Source organism: Pimephales promelas, chromosome 17 (genome assembly GCF_988280905.1).
Source record: "Pimephales promelas chromosome 17, fPimPro1.hap1.1, whole genome shotgun sequence".
Lineage (NCBI taxonomy): Eukaryota > Metazoa > Chordata > Actinopteri > Cypriniformes > Leuciscidae > Pimephales > Pimephales promelas.
In genome coordinates, this window is record NC_142785.1 from 34,268,668 (window position 1) to 34,293,308 (window position 24,641).

General features: G+C 44.9%; 2 protein-coding genes across 5 annotated transcripts; both read left to right on the forward strand.

The window, feature by feature from the left end:
• Window positions 1-225: 225 nt before the first annotated feature.
• Window positions 226-12,246, forward strand: cpxm2 (carboxypeptidase X, M14 family member 2). Of its 4 annotated transcripts, none has more exons than XM_089122458.1 (18): window positions 226-588; window positions 2,241-2,480; window positions 2,570-2,892; window positions 3,025-3,161; window positions 3,711-3,953; window positions 5,760-5,849; window positions 6,358-6,467; window positions 7,259-7,398; window positions 7,812-7,896; window positions 8,034-8,184; window positions 8,374-8,462; window positions 8,546-8,669; window positions 8,737-8,933; window positions 9,488-9,667; window positions 9,886-10,180; window positions 10,252-10,391; window positions 11,343-11,442; window positions 11,647-12,246. In XM_089122458.1, exons 5-18 carry the CDS (start codon window positions 3,758-3,760, stop codon window positions 11,883-11,885), a joined length of 2,136 nt encoding a protein of 711 aa, XP_088978584.1. In that variant the 5' UTR covers window positions 226-588; window positions 2,241-2,480; window positions 2,570-2,892; window positions 3,025-3,161; window positions 3,711-3,757; the 3' UTR covers window positions 11,886-12,246. The 4 variants fall into 4 exon arrangements, with proteins under 4 accessions (XP_088978584.1, XP_039539260.2, XP_039539258.2 ...); XM_039683326.2 differs by lacking the exon at window positions 226-588 and having other exon boundaries at window positions 1,921-2,480; window positions 11,647-11,891; window positions 12,001-12,246; XM_039683324.2 differs by lacking the exon at window positions 226-588 and having other exon boundaries at window positions 1,921-2,480; window positions 3,714-3,953.
• Window positions 12,247-14,318: 2,072 nt separating this feature from the next.
• Window positions 14,319-24,164, forward strand: LOC120487128 (uncharacterized). Its single transcript, XM_089122460.1, has 7 exons — window positions 14,319-16,284; window positions 16,509-16,648; window positions 17,104-17,204; window positions 17,279-17,418; window positions 17,867-18,080; window positions 19,072-19,292; window positions 23,157-24,164. Exons 1-7 carry the CDS (start codon window positions 16,282-16,284, stop codon window positions 23,322-23,324), a joined length of 987 nt encoding a protein of 328 aa, XP_088978586.1. The 5' UTR covers window positions 14,319-16,281; the 3' UTR covers window positions 23,325-24,164.
• The last annotated feature ends 477 nt before the right edge of the window (window positions 24,165-24,641 follow it).

Consider the following 24,641-nt stretch of genomic DNA (forward strand, 5'->3'; position numbering starts at 1 on the left):
TGGAATCCTCGGATTGTGACGTGAGTTATTATTGATTAATTGATACATCGAATATTCAAATTTCCTGTAAAACAGTGTGTGTGTGTGTGTGTGTGTGCGTGTGTGTGTGTGTGGCGTTTATCCTGGACTGGTTGTTGGTGAAATGTCCGTCATAAACTCATAAACACTGCTGTGCTGTGAGCAGAAGAGGGCGCCAGAGTTCATCATCATCATGAGACGCTCGGCAAACACAACATAGTAATTTTAAAAACAAAATAAACAAATGGAAAAAATACAAACTAAAGAGATGTTTCATATATGAACTAAACTGATGTTAGGATTGGCTGATTTTGTGTGCGTGTGTGTGTGTGTGTCTCTGAGAAACTGCTGACAGGATGAGGATTTCTGGATCAGGTCCGTCTGCGATCTCTTGATTCTCTGCCACAGAAGATCCGGATTCGCTGTCAGATCATGAACTCTTCCCGTGTGAGACTCGCAGATCTCATCAGAGCCGCTCCTGGGCTTTTATGGAGAATCATAAACATGTCCTGGAGGGTTTGTGGTGTTTGATGGCCGTAGCAGCTGAAGCTCGAGCGCTGAGGCCTCTGGGTAACTGTGTTTGATGATCTTGGCCTGACGCAGACGGTCTGTTATTGCCGAGAGTGTGTGTTTGTGTCGGATCTGATTTACTGTGCGCTCGGTCCCGTGTGTTATATCCTGGGAACCACTGAAAAACCTTTTTAGATTTGATTTTTTACAACCGTAAAATATCATTCTCAGATTGTTCTGGGAAGCGGTTCCTGCATTGACATCCTTCCAGTGGATATTTGTGAGTGTTTCCGAGGCTTCGTGAGTTTATTTATTGTTCTGTCGCCATGGAAACAGATGCTCTGGCGCCCGTTGCAGGAACGCAACCAATCCTGTTAAACCAGAGTAATCAGCCTTCCTTTTTGTTCTCATATTAAACGGACGTTTTTATGCAACTGACCTGATCAATGATTAGTCTTAACAAAAACTATAAAATAACTTATGAAATTATTCCAGTTAACTGGGTAAAATGTTATCTGGTCTGTGTGTGTCTCTGTGTCTGCGCAGATCCATCTGTGTGTGTTTCTGTGTCTGCGCAGATCCATCTGTGTGTGTTTCTGTGTCTGCGCAGATCCATCTGTGTGTCTCTGTGTCTGCGCAGATCCGTCTGTGTGTGTCTGTGTCTGCGCAGATCCATCTGTGTGTGTCTCTGTGTCTGCGCAGATCCGTCTGTGTGTCTCTGTGTCTGCGCAGATCCGTCTGTGTGTGTCTGCGCAGATCCGTCTGTGTGTGTCTGTGTCTGCGCAGATCCGTCTGTGTGTGTCTCTGTGTCTGCGCAGATCCGTCTCTGTGTGTCTCTGTGTCTGCGCAGATCCGTCTGTGTGTCTCTGTGTCTGCGCAGATCCGTCTGTGTGTCTCTGTGTCTGCGCAGATCCGTCTGTGTGTGTCTCTGTGTCTGCGCAGATCCGTCTGTGTGTGTCTGTGTCTGCGCAGATCCGTCTGTGTGTGTCTGTGTCTGCGCAGATCCGTCTGTGTGTGTCTGCGCAGATCCGTCTGTGTGTGTCTGTGTCTGCGCAGATCCGTCTGTGTGTGTCTGCGCAGATCCGTCTGTGTGTGTCTGTGTCTGCGCAGATCCGTCTGTGTGTGTCTCTGTGTCTGCGCAGATCCGTCTCTGTGTGTCTGCGCAGATCCGTCTGTGTGTCTCTGTGTCTGCGCAGATCCGTCTGTGTGTGTCTCTGTGTCTGCGCAGATCCGTCTGTGTGTGTCTGTGTCTGCGCAGATCCGTCTGTGTGTGTCTGCGCAGATCCGTCTGTGTGTGTCTGTGTCTGCGCAGATCCGTCTGTGTGTGTCTGCGCAGATCCGTCTGTGTGTGTCTGTGTCTGCGCAGATCCGTCTGTGTGTGTCTCTGTGTCTGCGCAGATCCGTCTCTGTGTGTCTCTGTGTCTGCGCAGATCCGTCTGTGTGTCTCTGTGTCTGCGCAGATCCGTCTGTGTGTCTCTGTGTCTGCGCAGATCCGTCTGTGTGTGTCTCTGTGTCTGCGCAGATCCGTCTGTGTGTGTCTGTGTCTGCGCAGATCCGTCTGTGTGTGTCTGTGTGTCTGCGCAGATCCGTCTGTGTGTGTCTGTGTCTGCGCAGATCCTCGCCGGCCTCATTCTGAACATCTGCTTCGTGTTACTCTGAGTCTATAACTCACATCTAACAACATTCTTGCCATGTCCATCTCTCTCCTGCAGAGGCCATGATTCAGTGCTTGATGATCGGCCGCAGTGATGAGGTGCATCGTAGTGCTTCAGAGGTCAGAGGTTGTGTCGTTGTGCCTTCTTAGGTCAGAGGTCGCTGCATGCCATCAAAGGTCGTGTCGTTGTGTCTTCAGAGGTCAGAGGTCATGTCGCTGTGCCATCAAAGGTCGTGTCGTTGTGTCTTCAGAGGTCAGAGGTCATGTCGCTGTGCCATCAAAGGTTGTGTCTTCAGAGGTCAGAGGTCAACCTCAGACGAGTTAAAGCACAGTAACTACGAGTTCTGCGTCGACATGCTTCGTTTACTCTGCTTCTCTTTGTTTCAGTGTGTGTGTTGTGTTCTTGTAGGCCAGAACGTGAGTTTGCAGGGGATTGTGGGAAACAGAAGCGTCTCCTGATCCGTGCCGTCGATGGTGAGCGGCTCGTGACTCTGTCAGATGTGACTGAAGACTGTGTGTGTTGGACGCTCGTCAGAGGGGATGAAGCATTACACGGCTGATTAAAGCTCTAGTCGTCTGGCCTGGTTCTGCGCGGACAGATGTTTCCCCGAGGCGGATCAGGGTTTGGTCTGAAGAATGTGTGAGGGTTTCAGGAAGAGCAGCAGCAGTCAATCCAGTGAAAACACGCTTTAATTTGCACAAACTCTGAGGTGAGATCTCACAGCGAACTCTCCACATCCACAAACCGCCATCAGCCTAATGTTAACCGATTATTGATTAATCATACTGTAAACTGTTAGTTACACAATCTTTTTATAGTGGTTTGTTTTTGTGAGTTTCAGATGTGAGGAAGTGAAGCTCGTAATGAGACGATCATGAATCAGTGAGTCACGTCTGAACGGATCAGAGTCACCGAAGCTTCACAGCAGACGCTCATTATAGCTGGCCTTCATTCACTGTAGAGGAGCAGATATGAGAGGTGTGTGTGAGTGTGTGTGTGTGTGTGTGAGATGGGTGGGTTTAGGGGTCGGGTTAGTGTAAGGGCACAAATATACAGTTTGTACAGTATAAAAGTGGGCTAGAGTTACACACACACAAACACACACTTTCTCTCACACACATGTGTTCAGTCTGTGATACTCGGACCTGCCCGGACCTGGATGTGATTAACACATTACTGACGCTGTGTGTGTTTGTGTGTGTGTGTGAGTGAGAGGGAGAAAGAGAGAGTGTGTGTGTGTGTGTGAGTGCGTTTGCGCCCATCAGTATGAGTTCATTTCAGTTCTCTCTCTTGTGTGGTTATGGGATGGTAATGAGGTCAGGGAAGCTCCGCCCAGTGGGAGGAGTCACAGTGACACATCAATCAGCTCTGGATCAGATGATCCGACTCTTTTCCTGCATTATGCTCCTGTTTTCACATGACATCAACAAAACACCTGGAACCAGAGCCGAAACACCACAGTCTCTCTCTCTCTCTCTCTCTCTCTCTCTCTCTCTCTCTCTCTCTCTCTCTCTGCCGCACACACAGCAGAAGTTTTCCCTGAAACAAGGAAGGAGTGAGTTAATGGGTCCGGGATGGGATCGGATCGGATGATGTGGTTTCGGACGCTCCTGCTGCTGGGACTCCTGCTGGACGTGTGTTCTGGACATTCCTCTGATGATGAGGATTATTACATGCAGGAGCTGCTGAGTCGGGAACATTACCAGGGGATCCCGGCGAGCGGAGAGACTCCCGGACGGGGAATCGGGAAGGAGAGCAGATCCACACCAGGTAAAGCCAGAACATGTGCAAACCCGTCACACACTGATTCAGCCGTCTCCAGTGATCAGCTTTAACTGTGTCAAACACTCATGACTGGGAAAGTGGTGATCTTCCGTCGGGAACACGGACTTCATCGACAGCAGAGGATACGGAGTGTTTCTCCCTGGTTTAAAACTCTCAGTTAGTCTATTTATTTTGCTCTCCTAAAGACACACTGTTAGATTTAACTTTATAACTTGAATTTGAGATCATTTTCTCCCTGCTGACCTACACAGCAAACAAATCTAGATTTTATTATAGTATTTTTGTCTTGTTTTCCAGTACAAATAATCTAAAAGATCCATTTATTGATTCGTTTGATGAAGATGAATCTGGGATCAGTCATGAGTCTCAGATCTGCTGAGATTGTGTTTGACTTTTGCTGTCGATTATTAAGAAAGAAAGACTCACTGTCAATTATTAAGAAATAAAGAAAGAAAGACTTGCCGTCGATTATTAAGAAAGACTCACTGTCGATTATTAAGAAGTAAAGAAAGACTCGCTGTCGATTATTAAGAAAGAAAGAACGACTTGCTGTTGATTATTAAGAAAGACTCACTGTCGATTATTAAGAAAGACTCACTGTCGATTATTAAGCAATAAAGACTCGCTGTCGATTATTAAGCAATAAAGACTCGCTGTCGATTATTAAGAAAGAAAGAAAGAAAGACTCGCTGTCGATTATTAAGAAAGACTCGCTGTCGATTATTAAGCAATAAAGACTCGCTGTTGATTATTAAGCAATAAAGACTCGCTGTCGATTATTAAGAAAGAAAGAAAGAAAGACTCGCTGTCGATTATTAAGAAAGACTCGCTGTCGATTATTAAGCAATAAAGACTCGCTGTTGATTATTAAGCAATAAAGACTCGCTGTCGATTATTAAGAAAGAAAGAAAGAAAGACTCGCTGTCGATTATTAAGAAAGAAAGAAAGACTCGCTGTCGATTATTAAGAAAGAAAGAAATACTCGTTCTCGATTATTAAGAAATAAAGAAAGACTCGCTGTCAATTATTAAGAAAGACTCACTGTCGATTATTAAGAAATAAAGAAAGACTTGCTGTCGATTATTAAGAAAGACTCACTGTCGATTATTAAGAAATAAAGAAAGAAAGAAAGACTCGCTGTCGATTATTAAGAAAGACTCACTGTCGATTATTAAGAAATAAAGAAAGACTTGCTGTCGATTATTAAGAAAGACTCACTGTCGATTATTAAGAAATAAAGAAAGACTCGCTGTCGATTTATTAAGAAAGAAAGAAAGACTCTTTGTCAATTATTAAGAAAGGAAAAAGACTCACTGTCGATTATTAAGAAGCAAAAAGAAAGACTCGCTGTCGATTATTAAGAAAGGAAAAAGACTTGCTGTCAATTAAGAAAGAAAGAAAGATTTTTTTGTCGATTTATTAAGGATGAAAGAAAGACTCGCTGTCGATTATTAAGAAAGAAAGAAAGACTCGCTGTCAATTATTTATAAAGGAAAAAGACTCGCTGTTGATTATTAAGAAGGAAAGACTGGATTATCCTGTGGCACATCTGAACACTGGCAGCGTTTTAAGGATCTGAGTGTTTCCGTGTGTGTGTGTGTTTATCCTGACTCGACCTCACACACACACATGAAACACAGCTGTTTATCTGCTCAACACAAGTTTATAGCGTTCCTCGTTTAGCTGTTCTTCAGTTCTTCAGTTCTTCAGTTTTTCGGTTCTTCTGTTCTTCTGTTCTTCAGTTCTTCAGTTCTTCAATTCTTCAGCTCTTCTGCTGTGTGTCGTTCACAGGGAAAGCTGCTCACAGAAAGAATGAGAAGAAGAAAGCGATGAAAGCATCCGAGGGCGTCAGTGGTGGTTCGTTCGCTCCCGAGCGAGTTGGTGAGTCGATTCACTCAGTGACTCACTCGTTATTGAACCGCAAACGAACATGATGTGTGCGAGACTCTAATGAAGCTGCACATCTTCACAATATAACAGTCTCAATATATTATTATAACAATAATTGAAGATCTAATTTTGAAAGAGAGATCCTATCCTCAGTTATTAAGGTTTTGGGGGGATTTTAGTTTACCACAGGAATAATAGACCCCAACCCACTGACAGCTTTATTTGGGGTTATAAGTAATGTATACGTCATTTTAAAGGTTAATTAGGTAAAGGGTTTTTACAGCAGATCTAGAATAAAGTTATTGTCCAGATAAAGTTAGTTTTGATTGATTTACCCCCGTGGCAAAGATCATTAGTGATGAACCTAGGGGGCGCTAACACGACACCGCTCTACTGAAGACAGAGACTTTGGTGCTCGAGAACACAAACTTTGAAACTGTGGAAATCATGATTGCCTGTTTAATGAAGGTAGATCTCAGATTCTGCTGTTCTCGGCCAGACTGTCCTCCGCTGGGTCTGGAGACGCTGAACATCGATGACTTCCAGCTCCACGCATCCAGCATGAGGCACTACGGTCTGGGGCCGCACAGGGGCCGGCTGAACATCCAGGTGTGTGTGTGTGTGTGTGTGTGTGTGTGTAATGTTGCCAGTGTTTCTGCTCTTCATCTGTTACTCAGATCTCAGACCCGTTCAGCACAATCTTTGCCTCATCTGGATCCACTTTGCACAGAATTTGCTCTTTGTTTTCCGCTGCTCTTGATGAAAACAGAACGACAAACTAAAGCAGGAATGATCCGCTGGAAACTGCAGAGCGACAGCCGTGTGAGACTGACCCAGTTTCTGCTGAAATCGGCTGTGAGTCACAGGAGCGTCACGCAGCTGCGCTCGAGTCCAGAACATCACCATGAAGGATCATTCTGACCCGCACGACCTCCAGGATCCTTAACGAGTTTACAAAGTGGCTTCATTCACACTGTTACTGATGATGACACTCGGCTCTGTCTCTCCACATCCTGACAGTTCAACAAATGAACGAGCTGAGCTGATATGAAGATGTGATGACTAATATTTCCTACGACTTAATTCTGAAAAACAGAGTTTCTGATGATTGGACCAAAAACTGTCTGACACTCGATGGCTGCTCTGTGTGTGTGTGTGTGTGTGTGTGTGTGTGTGTGTGTGTGTGTGTGTGTGTGCTCTTTAATACCAGTTTTTCATTTAAAAGTCACGTTTCTAGTATCTGTAAAACCACATTCTTCCATATTTCTAAATCCAGTCCAAAACGCAGCCGCTCCAGTTCTTACCAGAACCAGGAAGTATGACCATATTAGCCCGGTTCTGTCTCACTGCTGAGTTAATAGTGTGTGTGTGTGTGTGTGTGTGTGTGTGTGTGTGTGTAGGGTGGTCTGCTTGAGGATGACCTGTATGATGGAGGCTGGTGTGCTGGAAGGATCGACCCGCTGCAGTGGTTAGAGGTCGACGCTCGCAGACTCATGAAGTTCACCGGGGTCATCACTCAGGGGCGGAGCTCACTCTGGTCGTGAGTACACACACACACACACACACACACACACACAACTGATCCAGTGGACACACAACACTCATGGGTTCGACGGGATCGCATGATCTGATCGAAGCCTCGATTGTCACATCTGTCTAATGCATAAATGTGAGATTATAATGCAGTGATCTAGTTTTGTGATGTTGTTTGTGTCTCAGAGCACACACCTGTATCATATAATATGTGTCTTACTGTATAGAAATGACATAAACATAAGTCACATTTAACCCACGCTTCATGTGTCATCAGTGGAATCTGTTCATCAGTGGCTGATTATCGTGTTTTGCTGATTTATTGCTTGTTCTTCAGGCTTGACACTCTTCCAGCGGCACATGAGTCGTGTTCTTCTCTCCAGATGTGATGCAGTGTGTGTGTGTGTGTGTGTGTTGCAGGAGTGATTGGGTGAGCTCATATAAAGTTCTGCTCAGTAATGACTCTCACAGCTGGGTGACACTGAAGAACGGCTCCAGAGATCTGGTGAGACACCGAACACACCCTTCACACACACACACACACACACACACACACACACACACACACACACACACACACACACACACACACACACACACACACAGCTGTAACTGTAACCCAGTGTTTCTGCGCCTCAGTAGATTTTCTCTGGGAATCGGGAGAAGGAGATCCCCGTCCTCAACAGCTTCCCCAAACCTGTCGTCGCTCGCTACATCCGGATCAACCCTCGGTCCTGGTTCCCCGGCGGCGGCATCTGCATGCGTGTGGAGATCCTGGGCTGCCCGATGCCAGGTCACACACACACACACACACACACACACACTGTTATGGATTAGATTATCCAGTTCATCTATTGAGGATCAGAGTCACGCCGGTATAGAGACGGGTTTGGGTCGATGAGGCCTTCACCGGAGAGAGGCTAGATGCAGCCTAATGATAACTAAACACACACACACACACACTCACACACTCTTCTTTCAGATCCAAACAATTATTACCGGAGAAGAAATGAAGTGACGACGACGGACGAGCTGGACTTCAGACACCACAGCTATAAAGAGATGAGACAGGTGTGAGGAAGAGCAGGTCACATGCTTCTGTCATGTGATAAAACACTCAAAACAAGAGTGTGTGTGTGTGTGTGTGTGTTTAGCTGATGAAGGTGGTGAACGAGAAGTGTCCGAACATCACGCGCATCTACAACATCGGCCGGAGCTTCAGCGGACAGAAGCTGTACGCCATCGAGATCTCGGACCGGCCCGGCGAGCACGAGCTGGGTGAGGCGCAGGACACACAGGTGTGTGTGTGTGACGGGGATCACAGTGTGTGTGTGTGTGTGTGCAGGAGAGCCCGAGTTCCGCTACACGGCCGGTTCCCACGGTAACGAGGTTCTGGGCCGCGAGCTGCTGCTGCTGCTCATGCAGTTCATGTGTCAGGAGTATCTGAGCGGAAACACTCGCGTACGCCACCTAGTGGAGGAGACACGCATCCACCTGCTGCCCTCCGTCAACCCCGACGGCTACGAGAAGGCCTTCGCCGCGGTAATCACACACACTCCTGCGCTACACACGACTCATGCCAGAATATTAATACACACTCACCTTCTGAAGTATATTTGTGGAATATTAGTTCAATTACAATCGCAAAATGCAGAAATAATTACAGAGACGATCATTCATGAAACATGAGATCATGTGATTGTGAATGAAATATTGGAATATTCCTCCAGTGTAAATCATCTGTTCTTTACATGAATATACAGTAAAGTGTCATTTATTCCTGAGTTTATCATCATTACTCCAGTCTTCAGAGTCACATGATCCTACACAAATCACTCTAATATGAGGATCTGATGATCAAGACTCAGTTATGATTATTATCAGTGTTGAACACAGGTCATATTTCTGTGGAAACTGGGATACGTTTTATTTTATAGGATTCTTTGATGAACAGAAAGTTCAAAAGACGAGCGTTTATTTGAAATAGAATCTTTTGTAACATTATAAAGGTGTTAACTCTGGGTTTAGATCAGTGCTGGTGTGTGTGTGTGTGTGTGTGTGTGTGCGTGTGTGTGTGTGTGTGTGTGTGTGTTCAGGGCTCGGAGCTCAGCGGATGGACTCTGGGCCGCTGGAGTCACGACGGCCTCGACATCCATCATAACTTCCCTGACCTCAGCTCAGTCCTGTGGGAGGCGGAGAACCGGAACTGGGTCCCGCGCAAGTTCCACAACCACCACATGCCCATCCCGGACTGGTACCGCTCCGAGAACGCCAGCGTACGTTAGCGCACGTGTGTGATCAACGTTCGTCTGATATGTCAGTTGAAAGGTCATTGGTTTGAAATCTAGATTAGTGTTGCTCAATTCAGCGAAAGCTTTATTCTGGATAATATTCGCTAATATTACTGAGTACTGTCCAGATATATAATATTACACAGCAAGATTGAACTGCTGCAGCCGCGTGTCTCACTCTGACCCCTGACCTCTGACCCCAGGTGGCCGTGGAGACGCGCGCTCTGGTGTCGTGGATGGAGAAGATCCCGTTCGTGTTGGGGGGCAACCTGCAGGGCGGCGAGCTGGTGGTGTCGTTCCCGTTCGACCGCACGCGCTCCGAGACGCTGCGGCAGCCGACGCCCACGGCCGACGATCACGTGTTCCGCTGGCTGGCGTTCTCCTACGCCTCCACGCACCGGCTCATGACCCACGCCAGCCGCAGGGTCTGCCACACACACGACTTCGCCAAGGAGGACGGCACCGTCAACGGCGCCTCGTGGCACACGGCCGCAGGAAGTGAGGTCATCAGCAGCACAGCTGATCTCTGATGGTCGTCGGTTTCGTTAACGGATGTTGTTGGTTTACAGGTATGAACGACTTCAGCTACCTGCACACCAACTGCTTCGAGCTCTCCATGTACGTGGGCTGTGACAAATACCCTCACGAGAGCGAACTCCCCGAGGAGTGGGAGAACAACCGCGAGTCTCTGCTCGTCTTCATGGAACAGGTGATCTCACACACACACACACACACACACACACACACACGAGTGCGCATGATGTGGTCAGCCGGAACCAGGCCGTATCCAGATCAGGTGGAGGACCTGCCACCACACCACCACAACGTGTCTATTATATTATGGACTAAATGGACTAAATTAAAGGGTTCGTTCACCCAAAAATGAAAATTCTGTCAGTATTTCCTCACCCTCATGTTGTTCCAACACTTTTTGTGCGAAAAAACAACAAAAATAACGACTTTATTTCAACTATTGGTTTATTTCTCCCTCTGCGCGAGTCAGGTTACTAGTTTAATAGCGTAAGCTTCTGTTATTGTACGTCACACGCATCACACACATGACCAGCGTCGGCCAATAGTGAGCCTTCGTGTGACGTAGCTCTACGCAATCACACTACGTTAACTGACTACAGGCCCATGGAGAAGGAAGTGAATAGTTGAAATAAAGTCCTTATTTTTGTTTGTTTTTTTCGCACAAAAGTGTTCTCGCCGTTTGATAAAGTTGAGATTGAGCCGCTGTAGTCACTTGGACTATTTTAACGACGTCTTTAATGACTTTTCGAGTCATTCCCTCAAGAAGCCTATGGACTAGTATGCAGGAGCGATCTTAATATCTTAAATATCTTAATTTGTGTTGTGAAGATGAACGAAGGTCTTACGGGGTTGAACAACATGAGGGCGAGTAAATACTGACAGAATTTGCATTTTTGGGTGAACGAACCCTTTAAAAATAACCAAATCAAGCGCAAATCACAGCCAATCAGAAGAGGTCTTACATCAGGGGACTGAAAACAGTGATAGAACTTTAAAATCCTCTGGTTTAATTAAACAGGATAATTAATTAATCCTCAGTTTCAGCCGTTCGTATCCGAGAGTGACAGTCCAGCATAACGACTCAAAGAGACTCAGTGAGTGTGTGTGTGTGTGTGTGTGTGTACAGGTGCATCGTGGGATTAAAGGTGTGGTCAGAGACGTTCAGGGGAGAGGAATCGCCAATGCCATCATCTCTGTGGACGGAATCAATCACGACATTCGCACAGGTCAGGTGACACCGCGACACACACGACACACACCGCGACACACACGACACACACGACACACACCGCGACACACTCCAGCCCACAGCAGCGCAGGAGCGGCGAGTCTCAGCAGATATTGATGTGATTGATTGGATGAATATATGAGCTGATGATCTTGTAACGTCTTGGATTAAACTGAGATGTGTGTGTGTGTGTGTGTGTCAGCGTCTGACGGGGATTACTGGCGTCTGCTGAACCCGGGTGAGTACCGCGTGACGGCCCGTGCCGAGGGCTTCGGCGGCAGCAGTCGAGTGTGTGTGGTGGGATACGACATCGGCGCTAGCGGCTGCGACTTCACACTCGTACGCTCAAACCTGTCGCGCATCCGAGAGATCATGCAGAAGTTCAACAAGCAGCCAATCAGCACGAGGAGACTGAGACAGCCCCGCCCACTGGACACATAGAGGAGAGTGAGTGTGTGAGTGTGTGTGTGTGTACAGGAGCTGTTTATCAAGAGAGTATTTTATATAAAGCATTATCTGCTCTTCATTGATGTTTATTGGCTTTAATATATTTCAGATTTGTTCTTCATTCGGTATCGAGTGACTCCAGCTCTTCTCTCTTTTAGTTTTATTCAGTTTAATGTCATTAGAGCGTAATGAATAATAAGGTGAAGCTCCCGGCTCGACGGGGTCTCGCCGGTGACCTCTGACATCATCAGATCCTCCTCACTGTGTTTGTTCATAATGTCCTCGTCATTGTATTGAGAATATTCATACATACAGCAACAATAAAGCTTCAGAGAACTGATCTGAACCTACTATATCTGGCCTTCCGTGTGAGTGTGTGTGTGTGTGTGTGTGTGTGTTTGTACTTAATGATATTTTGGAGACACATCTGCACCCATGAGTGAGCTGAACCTGATAAAATCTCCCAAAATGGGCATGAAAAAAACAAAAACAGTTTTCTGTGTGTGTGTGTGTAAATGAGCGGGTCTCCATCAGGTCCTGTAGCGCCACCTGATCGCTTCTGCTCATCCTCCTCTTGACGAACTTCAGTGTTTCTCTTCCGCAGAGCATCGAGATGAAGATGATGATGATGAAGATCTGACGACGAACACGTGACTGTTTTGCACAATTTGTGACTTGTTGATGCTGAAATGATTTAAAGTTTTGTTCTTGTTATAGTCTTGTTATAGTCTTGTTATAATATAATCTGTAATGTCCGTTCAGACTCATTGCCTTCACAGTGACACTGCAGGACACGTCATCATCTAATAACTGAATATGTTTTATGTAAAGTTTAAAGTGTGTGTGGCGATACTCCATCAGTCCGGCAGGGGGAGCCCTCGGCCAGCCTTCAGGGCTTCAGCAAACACACACGCTAACCCATGGGATTGAGGATGAGGATGACGAAGAGTGCCGTGCGCGTGCTCGACCCGCTCGAGCTTCAGTCCGGGTCCGAGCTGTCTTCACTGAGGTCCGCTGCGGGTCACCTGTTCACAGGTGTGGATCACGTGCTTCAGGACTCAGGAGTTCATCATCAGGATGAAGGCGTTTGTTCGGCGTGTGCAGAGATGATGGAGTTTCTGCTGAGCAGTTTAAGCGGAAACTGGAATCAGTCAATGTTTCCTCTGGCCTTCATCATCATCATCATTCTTCAAGCATTATGATTCGCTATTTCAATGTTCTTTGAACGTTCCACAACAAAAGCAGCAGGGCAGTGGCATTTACATATTCAGGCCACTTCTGTTACTGCTGTTTGAATGTGAAGCGAGTTTCATCAAAAGTGTGTGTTCTGCTAACCGGGATATCACACTGAACATCATCATCATCATCACAGCTCTGGAGAGAAGGTATCCAACTTTATAAAGAGCTGTGGGATCATGTATTAATGAAATATATATATATATATATATATATATATATATATATTAAAATAGTATACAATATAAAACAAGATGAACTGTAGGCTACTCGTGAAAGGTAAAATAGTTGTCTTTGACTTTGAGTGTGTGTGTAACTATAATCTAAACTGGTAAACGCAACATGAAGATATTATTAACATTATCATCATGATTTTATGTAGCCTAGATCTGCTTTGAAACAATGTATGTGTGTGTGTGTGTGTGTGTGTGTGTGTGTGTGTGTGTGTGTGTGTGTGTGTGTTGCAGGTTTTGAAGGTTTAAACTCTCGGTTAGGAAACGAGTGATAAGAGCCGAGCGCCGCTGGACGCCTGACCATCTGATCGCCTGCTGACCCCATTCATAATTAATACATTTATCAAATTAATTACTGAGAGGAGTCTGGGAACAGCGGCCGACTTCATGGATCTGCGGCTCCGCTCCGAGAGACGAGGACATATCTCTCTCTCTCTCTCTCTCTCTCTCTCTCTCTCTCTCTCTCTCTCTCTCTCTCTCTCTCTCTCTCTCTCTCTCTCGCTCTCTCTCTCTCTCTCTCTCTCTCTCTCTCTCTCTCTCTCTCTCTCTCTCTCTCTCTCTCTCTCGCTCTCTCTCTCTCTCTCTCTCTCTCTCTCTCTCTCTCTCTCTCTCTCTCTCTGCTGGTCAAACACACTCAGAGCTGCTCGACAGGAGGAAAGGTGTTCCTAGAAAGTGTTCCTAGATTCTCCATGTTAATTCGACTCATGACTTTTGCCCTTTGACCCAGAGGAGCTGTGATTCTCGTCTCATGCGCTCCAAGCAGGTTTTTGAGCGCGTAAACCACGACTCGCGGCTTTGTAGTATTCCAGGCCAGTCCCGCCAACGACCCGAGCAAGTTCAGGTTTACGTCACCTTAACATTTCCATGCGCCAATACACTTTCACGACAAAAAAAAAAAAAAAAAAAAAAAACACGACAAACTTATTGTTTTAGAATTTAAAATAATATTTTTTTTGTAATACATAATTGTGTGTGTGTTATTATCATTATTATTATTATAGGCTATTATTATTAATTTGACCGTGACAGTAACACTCCCGCCGCCCGCGGATGAGTCAGGTGATGATGAGCGCGCACACTGAGTCCGAAATATTCGTATTCGTAATATTGACAGGTTGCCCCGCCCACATCATCAGAGAAGATTCAACATTATTAACACAATAGTGCACTCAGTCATAAATCATTTATGTTTATCTCGGTAATATTTAACATTTACGTAAAGATGAAACATTACAGTGAGTTAAAATTATTAATCTGCAGAAACATTTATAATTATTATCAATGACGAAAACAGTTCATATATTTTTGTGGAAACCGTCATACATTTTATTATTCAGGATTATTTGACGAATAGGACGTCCAAAAGAACAGCTTTTATTTGAAATAGGGTCTTTTGTGACATTATAAATGTCTTTACTGTCCAAATTTGATCAGTTTAATGTGTCCTCGGCTCGATTAATAAAATTAGCCTATTAATCTCCAACATGTAGTTTATGCAACAGTAAACATTTTCGAGTGTGTAATGTATATTTTTACAGGTTTTTCTTCCGTAAACTATGATTATAAAGATTGCATACATCATCAAACAGGCGCGACAGAATATTGTCCTCATCTGAAGAACAATACAGACATCATTAAAATTGTTCTAGAATGATCCTTAATTAGTGATAATTCAGGACAATACAGGTAATATTTAGAAAGAGCGAATATCTAAATCATTTGATAGTGTGTTCTGTGTTCTGACGTGATTCGCTGTTTATTGTGTGTAAAGTTTATTATTTATCGTCAGAATCATAATCATATTCTCTGAGTGACGTTTCTCTCTGATAGCGCAGCATAAAGGACTCGTAATAATTGACTCTGTTCACTGATTGCAGCAATATTAAATCCTGTCGGGAGGCTTTGTGTGGGACTTCAGCTGATATTGGCCGGGCTCCCGCTTCCTCTGTTCCCGCGCGCCGTTATCGCGAGATCTGCCGCTGAAGTGCAGGTCACTGAAACGCTTTATTGCTCTTTATTGAGTTCATTCGCTTCGGTTTGAGCTTCAGCTGTCGATGCGAGTCTGTTTGAGCTTCTGATTCTTATCGCCAGCCCGGACCGCTTTGTGTGTATTTACACCGAAATTAAACATTCTTCATCTCCAAACTAATATCCTCTTTTTTATGCCTGTGCAGCGGCGGAGCGAACAAAAGTCTGGAGAAACATTCATTTCTGTGATGGACGAAAATCCAGGAACATCGCGTTATAAAATCTGTTTGTGTCTGAGCTGAGACTCAGAGTCAGTCAAACTCTATTATCATTAGTGCCATTATTACAGTTACAACACAGAAACAGCAGATCGAGTAACATTTCTCCCTTTTTTTATTGAATATGTATCAAATAAGCACGTATAAAGCACAGAACACATAGAACTCCGACATGTTATATCAAGTATAGCCTATATAAAGCTTCACATATATAAAGAGAAAAAATAAATAAATAAATAAAAGACGTACACAGAGGAAACCTCATGCATCAGTGGTATTGAAAATATCATCATAATATTTCAAGAATCTGTCACGTTTCTTGTTTTTAATCTTTGAGACTTCAGAAATGTATCAATTTCTATTTAGAAATGTGGCAGATCGAGTACCATATACTATACTGGAGTTAAGCAGGCGTGACGTCATCAGCGCTCCAATACATGCAGACAGACAGGAGCAGTGAGACAGATAAACAGATGCAGTCAGACAGACAGACAGACAGGAGCAGTGAGACAGATAAACAGATGCAGACAGACAGACAGGAGCAGTGAGACAGATAAACAGACAGAGACAGGCAGGGAGCGCTGATTGTGAAACTGTTCCTGGATCGAGTTTCGGCTCTGCTCGCATGTTCTTCAGATTGAGTTCTTCATCAGAATCAGTGACAGACAGCAGCTCATGGTCAGTATGACAGCAGCTCCGCATGTTACTCACTAACCCTAACTAACTAGCTAACTAACCCCAGCTAATTAACCCCTCGCCCAGTCAGCTGTTGCTCCAGGATCTGTGCTGTAGGTCACAGTGGACGCCAGTCTCGTGAAGTCTTCATCTCAGCCCGTTCACGTGTCTTGGAGTGTTTGATGGGTTTTTTCTGATTATGTGTGTGTGTTTATGGTTGCTTTCAGATATTCGACAGAAGAATGTTCCAGATGGTTCAGTTTTTAGTTCCTTCAGGGCCCAAGAGACCCGGAAACACCAGCGTTCCTCCACCGACCGCACAGAACCGGACTCAACCCGCTCACTGCGAGTTTCTACAGCATGTACGGTGAGAATATATAAACCAATAATATATATACATATTTAGAAAAGTCTCATATGTTCACCAAGACTGCATGTATTTGACAATAATACAGTAAAAACAGTAATATTGTGAAATATTATTACAGATCCTCATATTAGAGTGATTTGTGAAGGGTCATGTGACACTGAAGACTGGAGTAATGATGATAAATTCAGCTTTGATCACAGGAATAAATTACACATATACATATTCATATATGTGTGTGTGTGTGTGTGTGTGTGTAAGTCTTTACCATTATGGTTTGCTGGAGTTACTAGAGAGTTTAAAGTGCCCTGTCAATCACAGCCCTCAGGCTCCGCCCCTTTCCCTGGAGTGTGTTAAGCAATGTTTTCTCAGTATGTCACTCTAGCCTCAGGCTGACCCGTGATGACCCGGTGGATCTGTGCTGGTATGAGAGTCGTTGGTGTGTGTTCCCGCAGGACAGTCACCGGCCTCCGACAGCAGGACATGTTCTATAACCTGCGTGTGCCGAACGAGTCCCAGACGGGCCGAGACGAGATCAGCCTGGTGCTGCTCACAGGTGCGTCCCGAGCCTCGGGTCTGTCAGAACCAGCCGTCAAACACCCTCTCACACACGTGTGTGTGTCGCTCCAGGTCACGGCGTGGTGTGTATCGACCTGAAGACGTGGAGCGGCTCGGTTTCGGCCCGGAGCGAGACTCGGGTCCGGTCGCAGCAACAGAACCTCAGCAGCGTCTCCGCCGAGCAGCTTCCCGACGCGCTTCAGGCCATCACGGTCAGACCAGCCTTCCCTTCCTCAGACAAACCAGTTCAGTTCCTTAGACAAACCAGTTCAGCTCCTCAGACAAACCAGTTCAGCTCCTCAGACAAACCAGTTCAGCTCCTCAGACAAACCAGTTCAGCTCTTCAGAATAAACCAGTTCAGGCCGTTTCCCAGTTTTTTGCATGTGATTGCTAATGCTGAAATGCTAACTAACTCTTGCTGTACAGTAGGCATCATGTTGACGCAGCGAGGACAGTCCGTCAGCACGGGGGAACTGATGATCAGATCGGAGAACTCAGACTGTTGTTTGTTGTAAATGTAAAAGTAATGCGTCACTAGTTACTTGTACAAAAACAACAGTAGCAACAGTAACTAAGGGAGGCGGGGCTTAGCCAAAGGTGAATTCCCCCAAAACTGTGTGTGTGTGTGTGTGTGTGTGTGTGTGTGTGTGTGTGTGCAGGTGAAAGCCCGACTCCTCTGCAGTCACATGGTGCGCTGCGGGCAGAAGCTGCGTCCGGCTCTGTTCGTCCCGCGGGTCCTGCTGCTGTCGGCCGACTGCGAGGTCCGGCACGAGCTGCTGGTGTCCGGCGCCGAGGTCCAGGCGTTCCTGCACTCGCTCCGGCCCGGATACGTGTCCTGGCTGTCCGACGCCTTCACCCCGGCCTGGATCTCAGGTCAGAGCATCGCCATTATTCAGTTTATTACACAACCAGATTAGGCAAGGCACGTTTATTCATACCACATCATGGAAGTGCTTTACCCAGACAGGAATTACAATAATCACCAAATAAAAGCAAATTAAAAAAATAGATAAAAGGGAGTAAAAAGATGATTTATAGATAATCGGGGACCTTGGGTCACTAACCCGTCAGTCCAAACCCCAAACATTTGTTAGGAAGCAAGCTAGAGAAGAGGTGTGTGTGTGTGTGTGTGTGTGTGTGTGTGTGTGTGTGTGTGTGCTGTATTCCGGCGCTTCTACCGACCCAGAACACATGAACAGTGAAACCCAGTAACTGTGTTCTGGCGAGTGTTTCTCTGAGAGCATATTATAGAATAAGCCAATCAGATTTCGCTTCTGCCGTTTGAAGAGGATCTAATTATAATATCCCCAGCCCTTAATCTGCATGTTCACACACACACACACACACACACACACACACCAGTGACGTTGGGTTGGGTGAGCGCCATCAGAGCCCAGTTGTAACGCACTGGAGAAGATCCAGCTGAGCCTGAAACTGTTCTGTGGTCAGCACAGACGACACTGACCACTATTGAGCAGAACATGTGACCAGCGCTGTCTTATAAACACTGACTCAGGAACTGAAGAGTTCAACATGATGATGAGATGATCAGTGTTTCTCCACAACAACTACACAAACGTCTCCGCTAACATCCAGAAGCTCTCCCTGAGTCTCTCCAGAAGGCGGAGCTAAAGCTGCTGTCACTCCTGATCCTGGATCAGTCAGATCCGCCTGTGCTGTTAATGCCGGAGTCTCTGAAGCTCGTGTGAAGGCTCCGCCCTCTTCTGAACAGAGGCGGAGCTAAAGCTTATTTGCATTTAAAGGGACACCAAGCTATAATAGATTATCTAAGGGGAATTTGAGCTGAAATTTCAGTGTTTTGTCAGTGTTGTGCTGATCTGTGTGTGTGTGTGTGTGTGTGCAGGTCACCTGTCGTACGGGCAGATGCGTGCGCTGCGTGAGCACCTGGAGCTGATGGGAACCTGGGATCTGCTCCTGCTCTGCGACGGTCAGGAACTCAGCGGAGACTTCCAGAGCTGCCGACATCTGGCGCTCAACCGACACGACACCGACCAGCTGGAGTTCAGCCGCGCCGGCAGCGCCATCACCGACACACTGTGGGGCCTGCTGGGACACACGCCTCAGGTGACACACACACACAACTGATGAAATATGACGTTTCATCAGATAAGAGAGAGCGGACGAGACACAGCTCTGCTCCACCGGATCCACAATAACACACACATCTCACTGAACACACACCTGCAGTGATCACACACACACACACACAACATCACTTCATCTCATCAAGTCCTGTTTTATCGAAATATTCCTAAATCACATTTACTGGAGAAACACAACGACTGAACATATTAAGTCTTGTTTTCTGAAGAATCAATGAAAATGAAGGTAGTTTATGAATAAATCAGGAATAAACTCACGTGTTTTCACTTTAAAATAAGTTTATATTTGGACCCAATTGCTACATTTTAGTTATTGTTTGTTTTAAGGAAAACACTTTATTTTGATCATTTTCTCAGTGGCTTTGCTTCAGTAAGTCGAGAACAGCTGATAGAGGTTTTACTCTCGGGTTATTCTCTGTTGGTGTTTTTCTTCAGACACGATTCTTACCCATACAGCAGTGTGCTTTCAGCCGTCCGGAGGAGATGTCTGTTTTTAATGACCCTACAACGCTCAATGAAACCATATCAAAATATGCAGAAAATATTTATTTTAAATAAACTCTAAACTTGATGAAGGCGTTTATCTGACAGGATTATGTTGCACAGGAATACAAAAAGCAAACAGTTATTAATGTTTGGTTCGTTCTCTCTTCTTTTTGCATATGTTCATAATTTCTTTGTATGAAAGTCTGGATAAGGATTATAAGAAAATAAATAAATAAAACAATCGACTCGTAGCACAACTACACAATATGATTACAAAACCTGTAACACATTTACAATAATATTTTGTTTAAAAATGTAACACGTATGGACGATACTGTATTTTCTGAAATAAACTTCTATATCTTAGAAGTTACAATATGTTACAGGTTTTGTAGTGAAAATAAGCTGCACTGAAATCTCTATTTTGTCCATAAAAGTGCCAATGTTTGTGTTTCTGCATGTGTTCAGTGAAGCGGAAGTGTGTTAAACTCTCGTGTTCGCTCGTGTGTAATTATCCTAACGACTGAGGCTCCTCAAACCTGTGCTTGTTCTGCTTCAACAGCCCTTCAGGAAATCCAGATCCTCACACACACCAACACGAGTGCCAATGTGAACATAATCACTGCGCATTGTATAATCGAGGTCAGATTATGTTATGCATATTTTGAATATATTTGTCTGAAGGACGGCGATTATCTCCTTTCACTCTTTTTTGATCGTTTTTATTACTGTCGGCACACACTTGATCATCCACCGACTGACCGATAGTTTTGTTGGTTGACTTGCAGATTGAAGCGGCTGCACTTGATCGGGCGCTCAGATTATCTGTGTGTTCAGCTAATTTCTATTAACGCTTTCATTTGATTTCATTAGCCTCGTCTGATCGCTTTGTTTCACTGAAGGAACTTGAGAAGTTGAGCTTGAGTTCACTTCATTATGCAGATGGAAGCGCGTTCTGTGGAGGAGGATGAGGAGGATGATGATGATGATGAGGATGATGGGGAAATGCGTGAGTCGATCTCGACAGGTTTGTGGTCTCATCGTGTCTCGTTTATCCAAGTTTACATCAGTTTACCCACTTGTGTCTGTTAATCATTTAGAGTAGCTAAAGTGGGAAAATGGAAGTAAGTGTATGAACAGATTTGTGATCGCAGGTGAGTGTTAGAGATGTTTCTGGAGTCTCTAAAAATGTCCTTAAATGTAGAACTGATGTGACGCTTGACTGAATGTTGTTGTCAGAGCCAGAAAGAGACGCTTTTTGCCCTCAGATAATTAGCTGCTAAATGCTAAGCTAACTGACCCACACTGACCGGCCGCTGGGTTTGAGCGATGTCAGGAGTGTGGAGTGTTTTCGCTAGAAATTAGGCCCTTTAATGAACATCTACTTCCTGATTGCCAATAAAATCTGTCACTCTCCTTGAATCCCTCATTTGCTGTAAAATGCGATTAGCCATGTTTTTATCAGAACTTGTGCTTTGATATTTATCTGAAATGGTCTTTATCTGCCGTTCCTCGTCCTGCGGAGCTTCTCCATCTGTTGTGCTCAGAGATAAACCGGTTAGCGGACACTCTGCCTCATTGTCTGTTGTTTTATAATCACACTTAATAACACTGCGCATCAATAAGGTCTTTAAACCCGATTTGGCTGCTAAATGGAGTTACCGGGCAGCAGTCGTGTGCGTGCGGATAGTCTAATGCCATTACCAATGTTTGTGACGTCAAATTCGATCCGGCATGAATCTGAAGAGCTGAGAGTGAAACACACACACTCCGAGTTTGAGAAGGTTGGATATTAGAGCCGGAGAACAAGACAAGTGTGTGTGTGTGTGTGGATTACAGGCATGTTTAAGTGTGGGTTAGCTGCATTAGAAGGCCAATTATAAAACACACACATACATGCATGTGAAGGTCTCTTGGCTTTTTGTGTTTGTGTGTGTGTGTTTTTTCATGTCAAAAGAGCTTTAACACACAGCAAGCGCTGATCTCCGTCTCCATTAACAAACCCTTTGCCAATTTACTTCTCCTCCAAAGAAAGAATGGATGGATAGAAAAAACATAATTGAAAAATTGTGGCATCAAGAATGAAAGAAAATCAAGCCATGAAAAGAGAAAAGAGAGAGGTTTTAATCCTGAGGCTGGAAATACTCCTTCGGATCGACGCGTCTATTATCTGTGGATGTGTGAATCTCATTAAGTGGCCATTGTGGGACACACACACACACACACACACACCGGACCCGGAGACGAGTGCCGGGACTCATGAGTGTAATCCACAGATCTGCTTTTCAAATCGGCCTCGTCTTTCATGCTCAAGTGTGTTTTCTCCATTATGTGACGCTCCGTGAAGAAGATCCGGCTTCTGAGTGTGTGTTCACGACTGAGTGTGTGTGTTCTCGACTGAGTGTGTGTTCTCGACTGAGTGTGTGTTCTCGACTGAGTGTGTGTTCTCGACTGAGTGTGTGTTCAAGACTGAGTGTGTGTTCATGACTGAGTGTGTGTTCACGACTGAGTGTGTGTTCTCGACTGAGTGTGTGTTCTCGACTGAGTGTGTGTTCACATGAATGTCGGTTCAGCGTTCAGTGTGTTTCGTGCAGACGAGCCCACAGAGGTCACAGTCAGAGGTCACAGTCAGGGTCTCGTGACCTGACGACCCTCAGCAGACTCAGTGTTACACATGGCTTGTCCAAATACACACACGTGTGGTCTTGGCCACTGGCGAGCGCGTGCGACAGAAAGTGTGTGTGCAAGAATGTCCCTAAAGTGCCCTTAATGCACACTAAACACACACTATTCAAATCAAATGTATTTGTTTAGCTCTTTTCACAATACATATCGTTTCAAAGCAGCGGCACAGAAAGTGCATTTCAGAAAAGTACATGGAAAAATACATTTAATGAATCATGTCTTAATTAAGGGCATGACACATCGCCGGCGTTGAGTCGTCTCGTCACAGGCGTCTGTCGGCTTCAGTGCAGTCCACTGTCATTTAAACTAATTAGATGCATATAATCGGTAGTAAAAACGTCGTGTTGCACATGTCATTGGTGTGTATGAGTATGGTGTGTGTAGGCCTGTTTTTATCCCTGCATTACAACCACCACAATTGTAAATGTGTGTCTTCTGTTAGCGGAACAGACATGTAGAAGTCTATTTTAAAATGCAAAGTATTGAAAATATAATAATAAAAGGTCTGCATTTTTTGCAAGACTATAAGTGTGTCCCATCAAGTAATCAAAAGTTTTAGACACACTTGCAGTGTTTACTCCTGCTGGAACACGTGTGGTGGAGTGAAGGCTGAGTGTGTGTGTGTGTGTGTGTGTGTGTGTGTGTGTGTGTGCAGGTCACCGTCTCCATGTACCGGCGAGGAGCGCAGGGCTGGCTGGGGAAACCGCTCATCGCCACGGCAACGATCCCGTCCAGCACACGCGTGATCTTCCGCATCCGAGGAGAGACTGCAGACGCCAAGATCCCGGCCGGCAGCATCCGCTCCCTCACACTGAGCATCTGAAGGATCGTCTGCGCCGCTAATGAACATATTATAATGAACATAACTATATTTCCTTTAATAAGGGGAATCATGAGGTTTATATTACTGAACGATCCTCTGCTGTGTTCACTACAGTAATGATTCATAGACATCAGCCTGCATGTTGAACTGTCAAATCTTAATGCACCTTCTTACAGGATGTACAATAAGTCTCTGTTGTCCCCAGAGTGTGTGTGTGTGTGTGTGTGTGAGTGAAGTTTTAGCAGATCATTTTATACAGCAAGTTAAAGTTAAAGTAAAAACATGTTAAAAAAAAGTAAAAACATGTTGATTTGTTTGTGTCCCTTTAAATGCAAATGAGCTGCTGCTCCTGACACAGGGGGCGGAGCTTCAAGAGTTTGTGTGTGTGTGTGTGTGTGTGTGTTAGCAGCTCCGATTACCTCACACACGTTCTGAAAGAATCATAAACATTTAGTCTTTTATGTTGAAAGCGGAGTCGGATGGAGAGACTGAAGAAGAAGTGACGGACGGATGAGTGTCAGAGATGTGGAGTTATCATCTACAACTCATTGATTAGCATATTCTATCGTGATAATCTATAAATCACTCGTGTGGGAACTGTTGTAAGATTCCTAAAGAGTGACACGATATTGCATATTCCATGTGTTACGAAGTAAATGTAAGTTTACGTCGTAAGTTACAACATGTGTAAAGTAGTAAACGGTAAATAAACACAGTTAATGAACAGTAAGTACACAATAGGCCTAAAGAAAGAGCAGCAGTTCATCAGTCGCTGACCCGTTCCACATGATGTCATCAAATTGTGCCTTGAGAATATTAAAAGGATAGTTAAATTTGAAATTCATTTTTGATATGTTTTATCTTACATCAAGGGCATCCAAGATGTAGGTGTCTTTGTTTCCACAGGATTTTCAATTTTGACATTTTTCAGTCAAACCGGTGTTGTCTGTCAGTCATATAATGCAGGTCCACCTCAAAGAGCAGCACAGACAAGTCCAAATTAAACATGATTTAATGACTCGTGAACAGAGGTGTACTGGTTATATAAAAGAAGTGGGTAAACTATAAATTCTGGTGGACCATGTGACAGGTCACAGGTAAGGTGGGCCACTGCCCAGTGTCTTTGTATCCTGATGACATAGGGAGGGCTCGACATTAAGCCTTTTTATACGCTTGTCCTTCGATTCCAAGTAAAAAAGTTGCTCGTCCAGATTTTTGTTAATTTATTCTGAAACAATATTGTCAGTGTTCAATCAGCTTTGATATTTAAATCACGATATTGTAATATATGCACCTTTATAGGGCATCCTCTCCCCC

Coding starts and splice junctions, on each gene's coding strand:
- cpxm2 (XM_089122458.1), top strand. CDS start 3,758: ATGGGATCGGATCGGATGATGTGGTTTCGGACGCTCCTGCTGCTGGGA. Junction 9,668..9,885: donor ACCGCTCCGAGAACGCCAGC/GTACGTTAGCGC, acceptor CTCTGACCCCAG/GTGGCCGTGGAGACGCGCGC. Junction 10,392..11,342: donor TGCTCGTCTTCATGGAACAG/GTGATCTCACAC, acceptor GTGTGTGTACAG/GTGCATCGTGGGATTAAAGG.
- LOC120487128 (XM_089122460.1), top strand. Junction 17,419..17,866: donor ACGCGCTTCAGGCCATCACG/GTCAGACCAGCC, acceptor GTGTGTGTGCAG/GTGAAAGCCCGACTCCTCTG. Junction 19,293..23,156: donor TGCTGGGACACACGCCTCAG/GTGACACACACA, acceptor GTGTGTGTGCAG/GTCACCGTCTCCATGTACCG.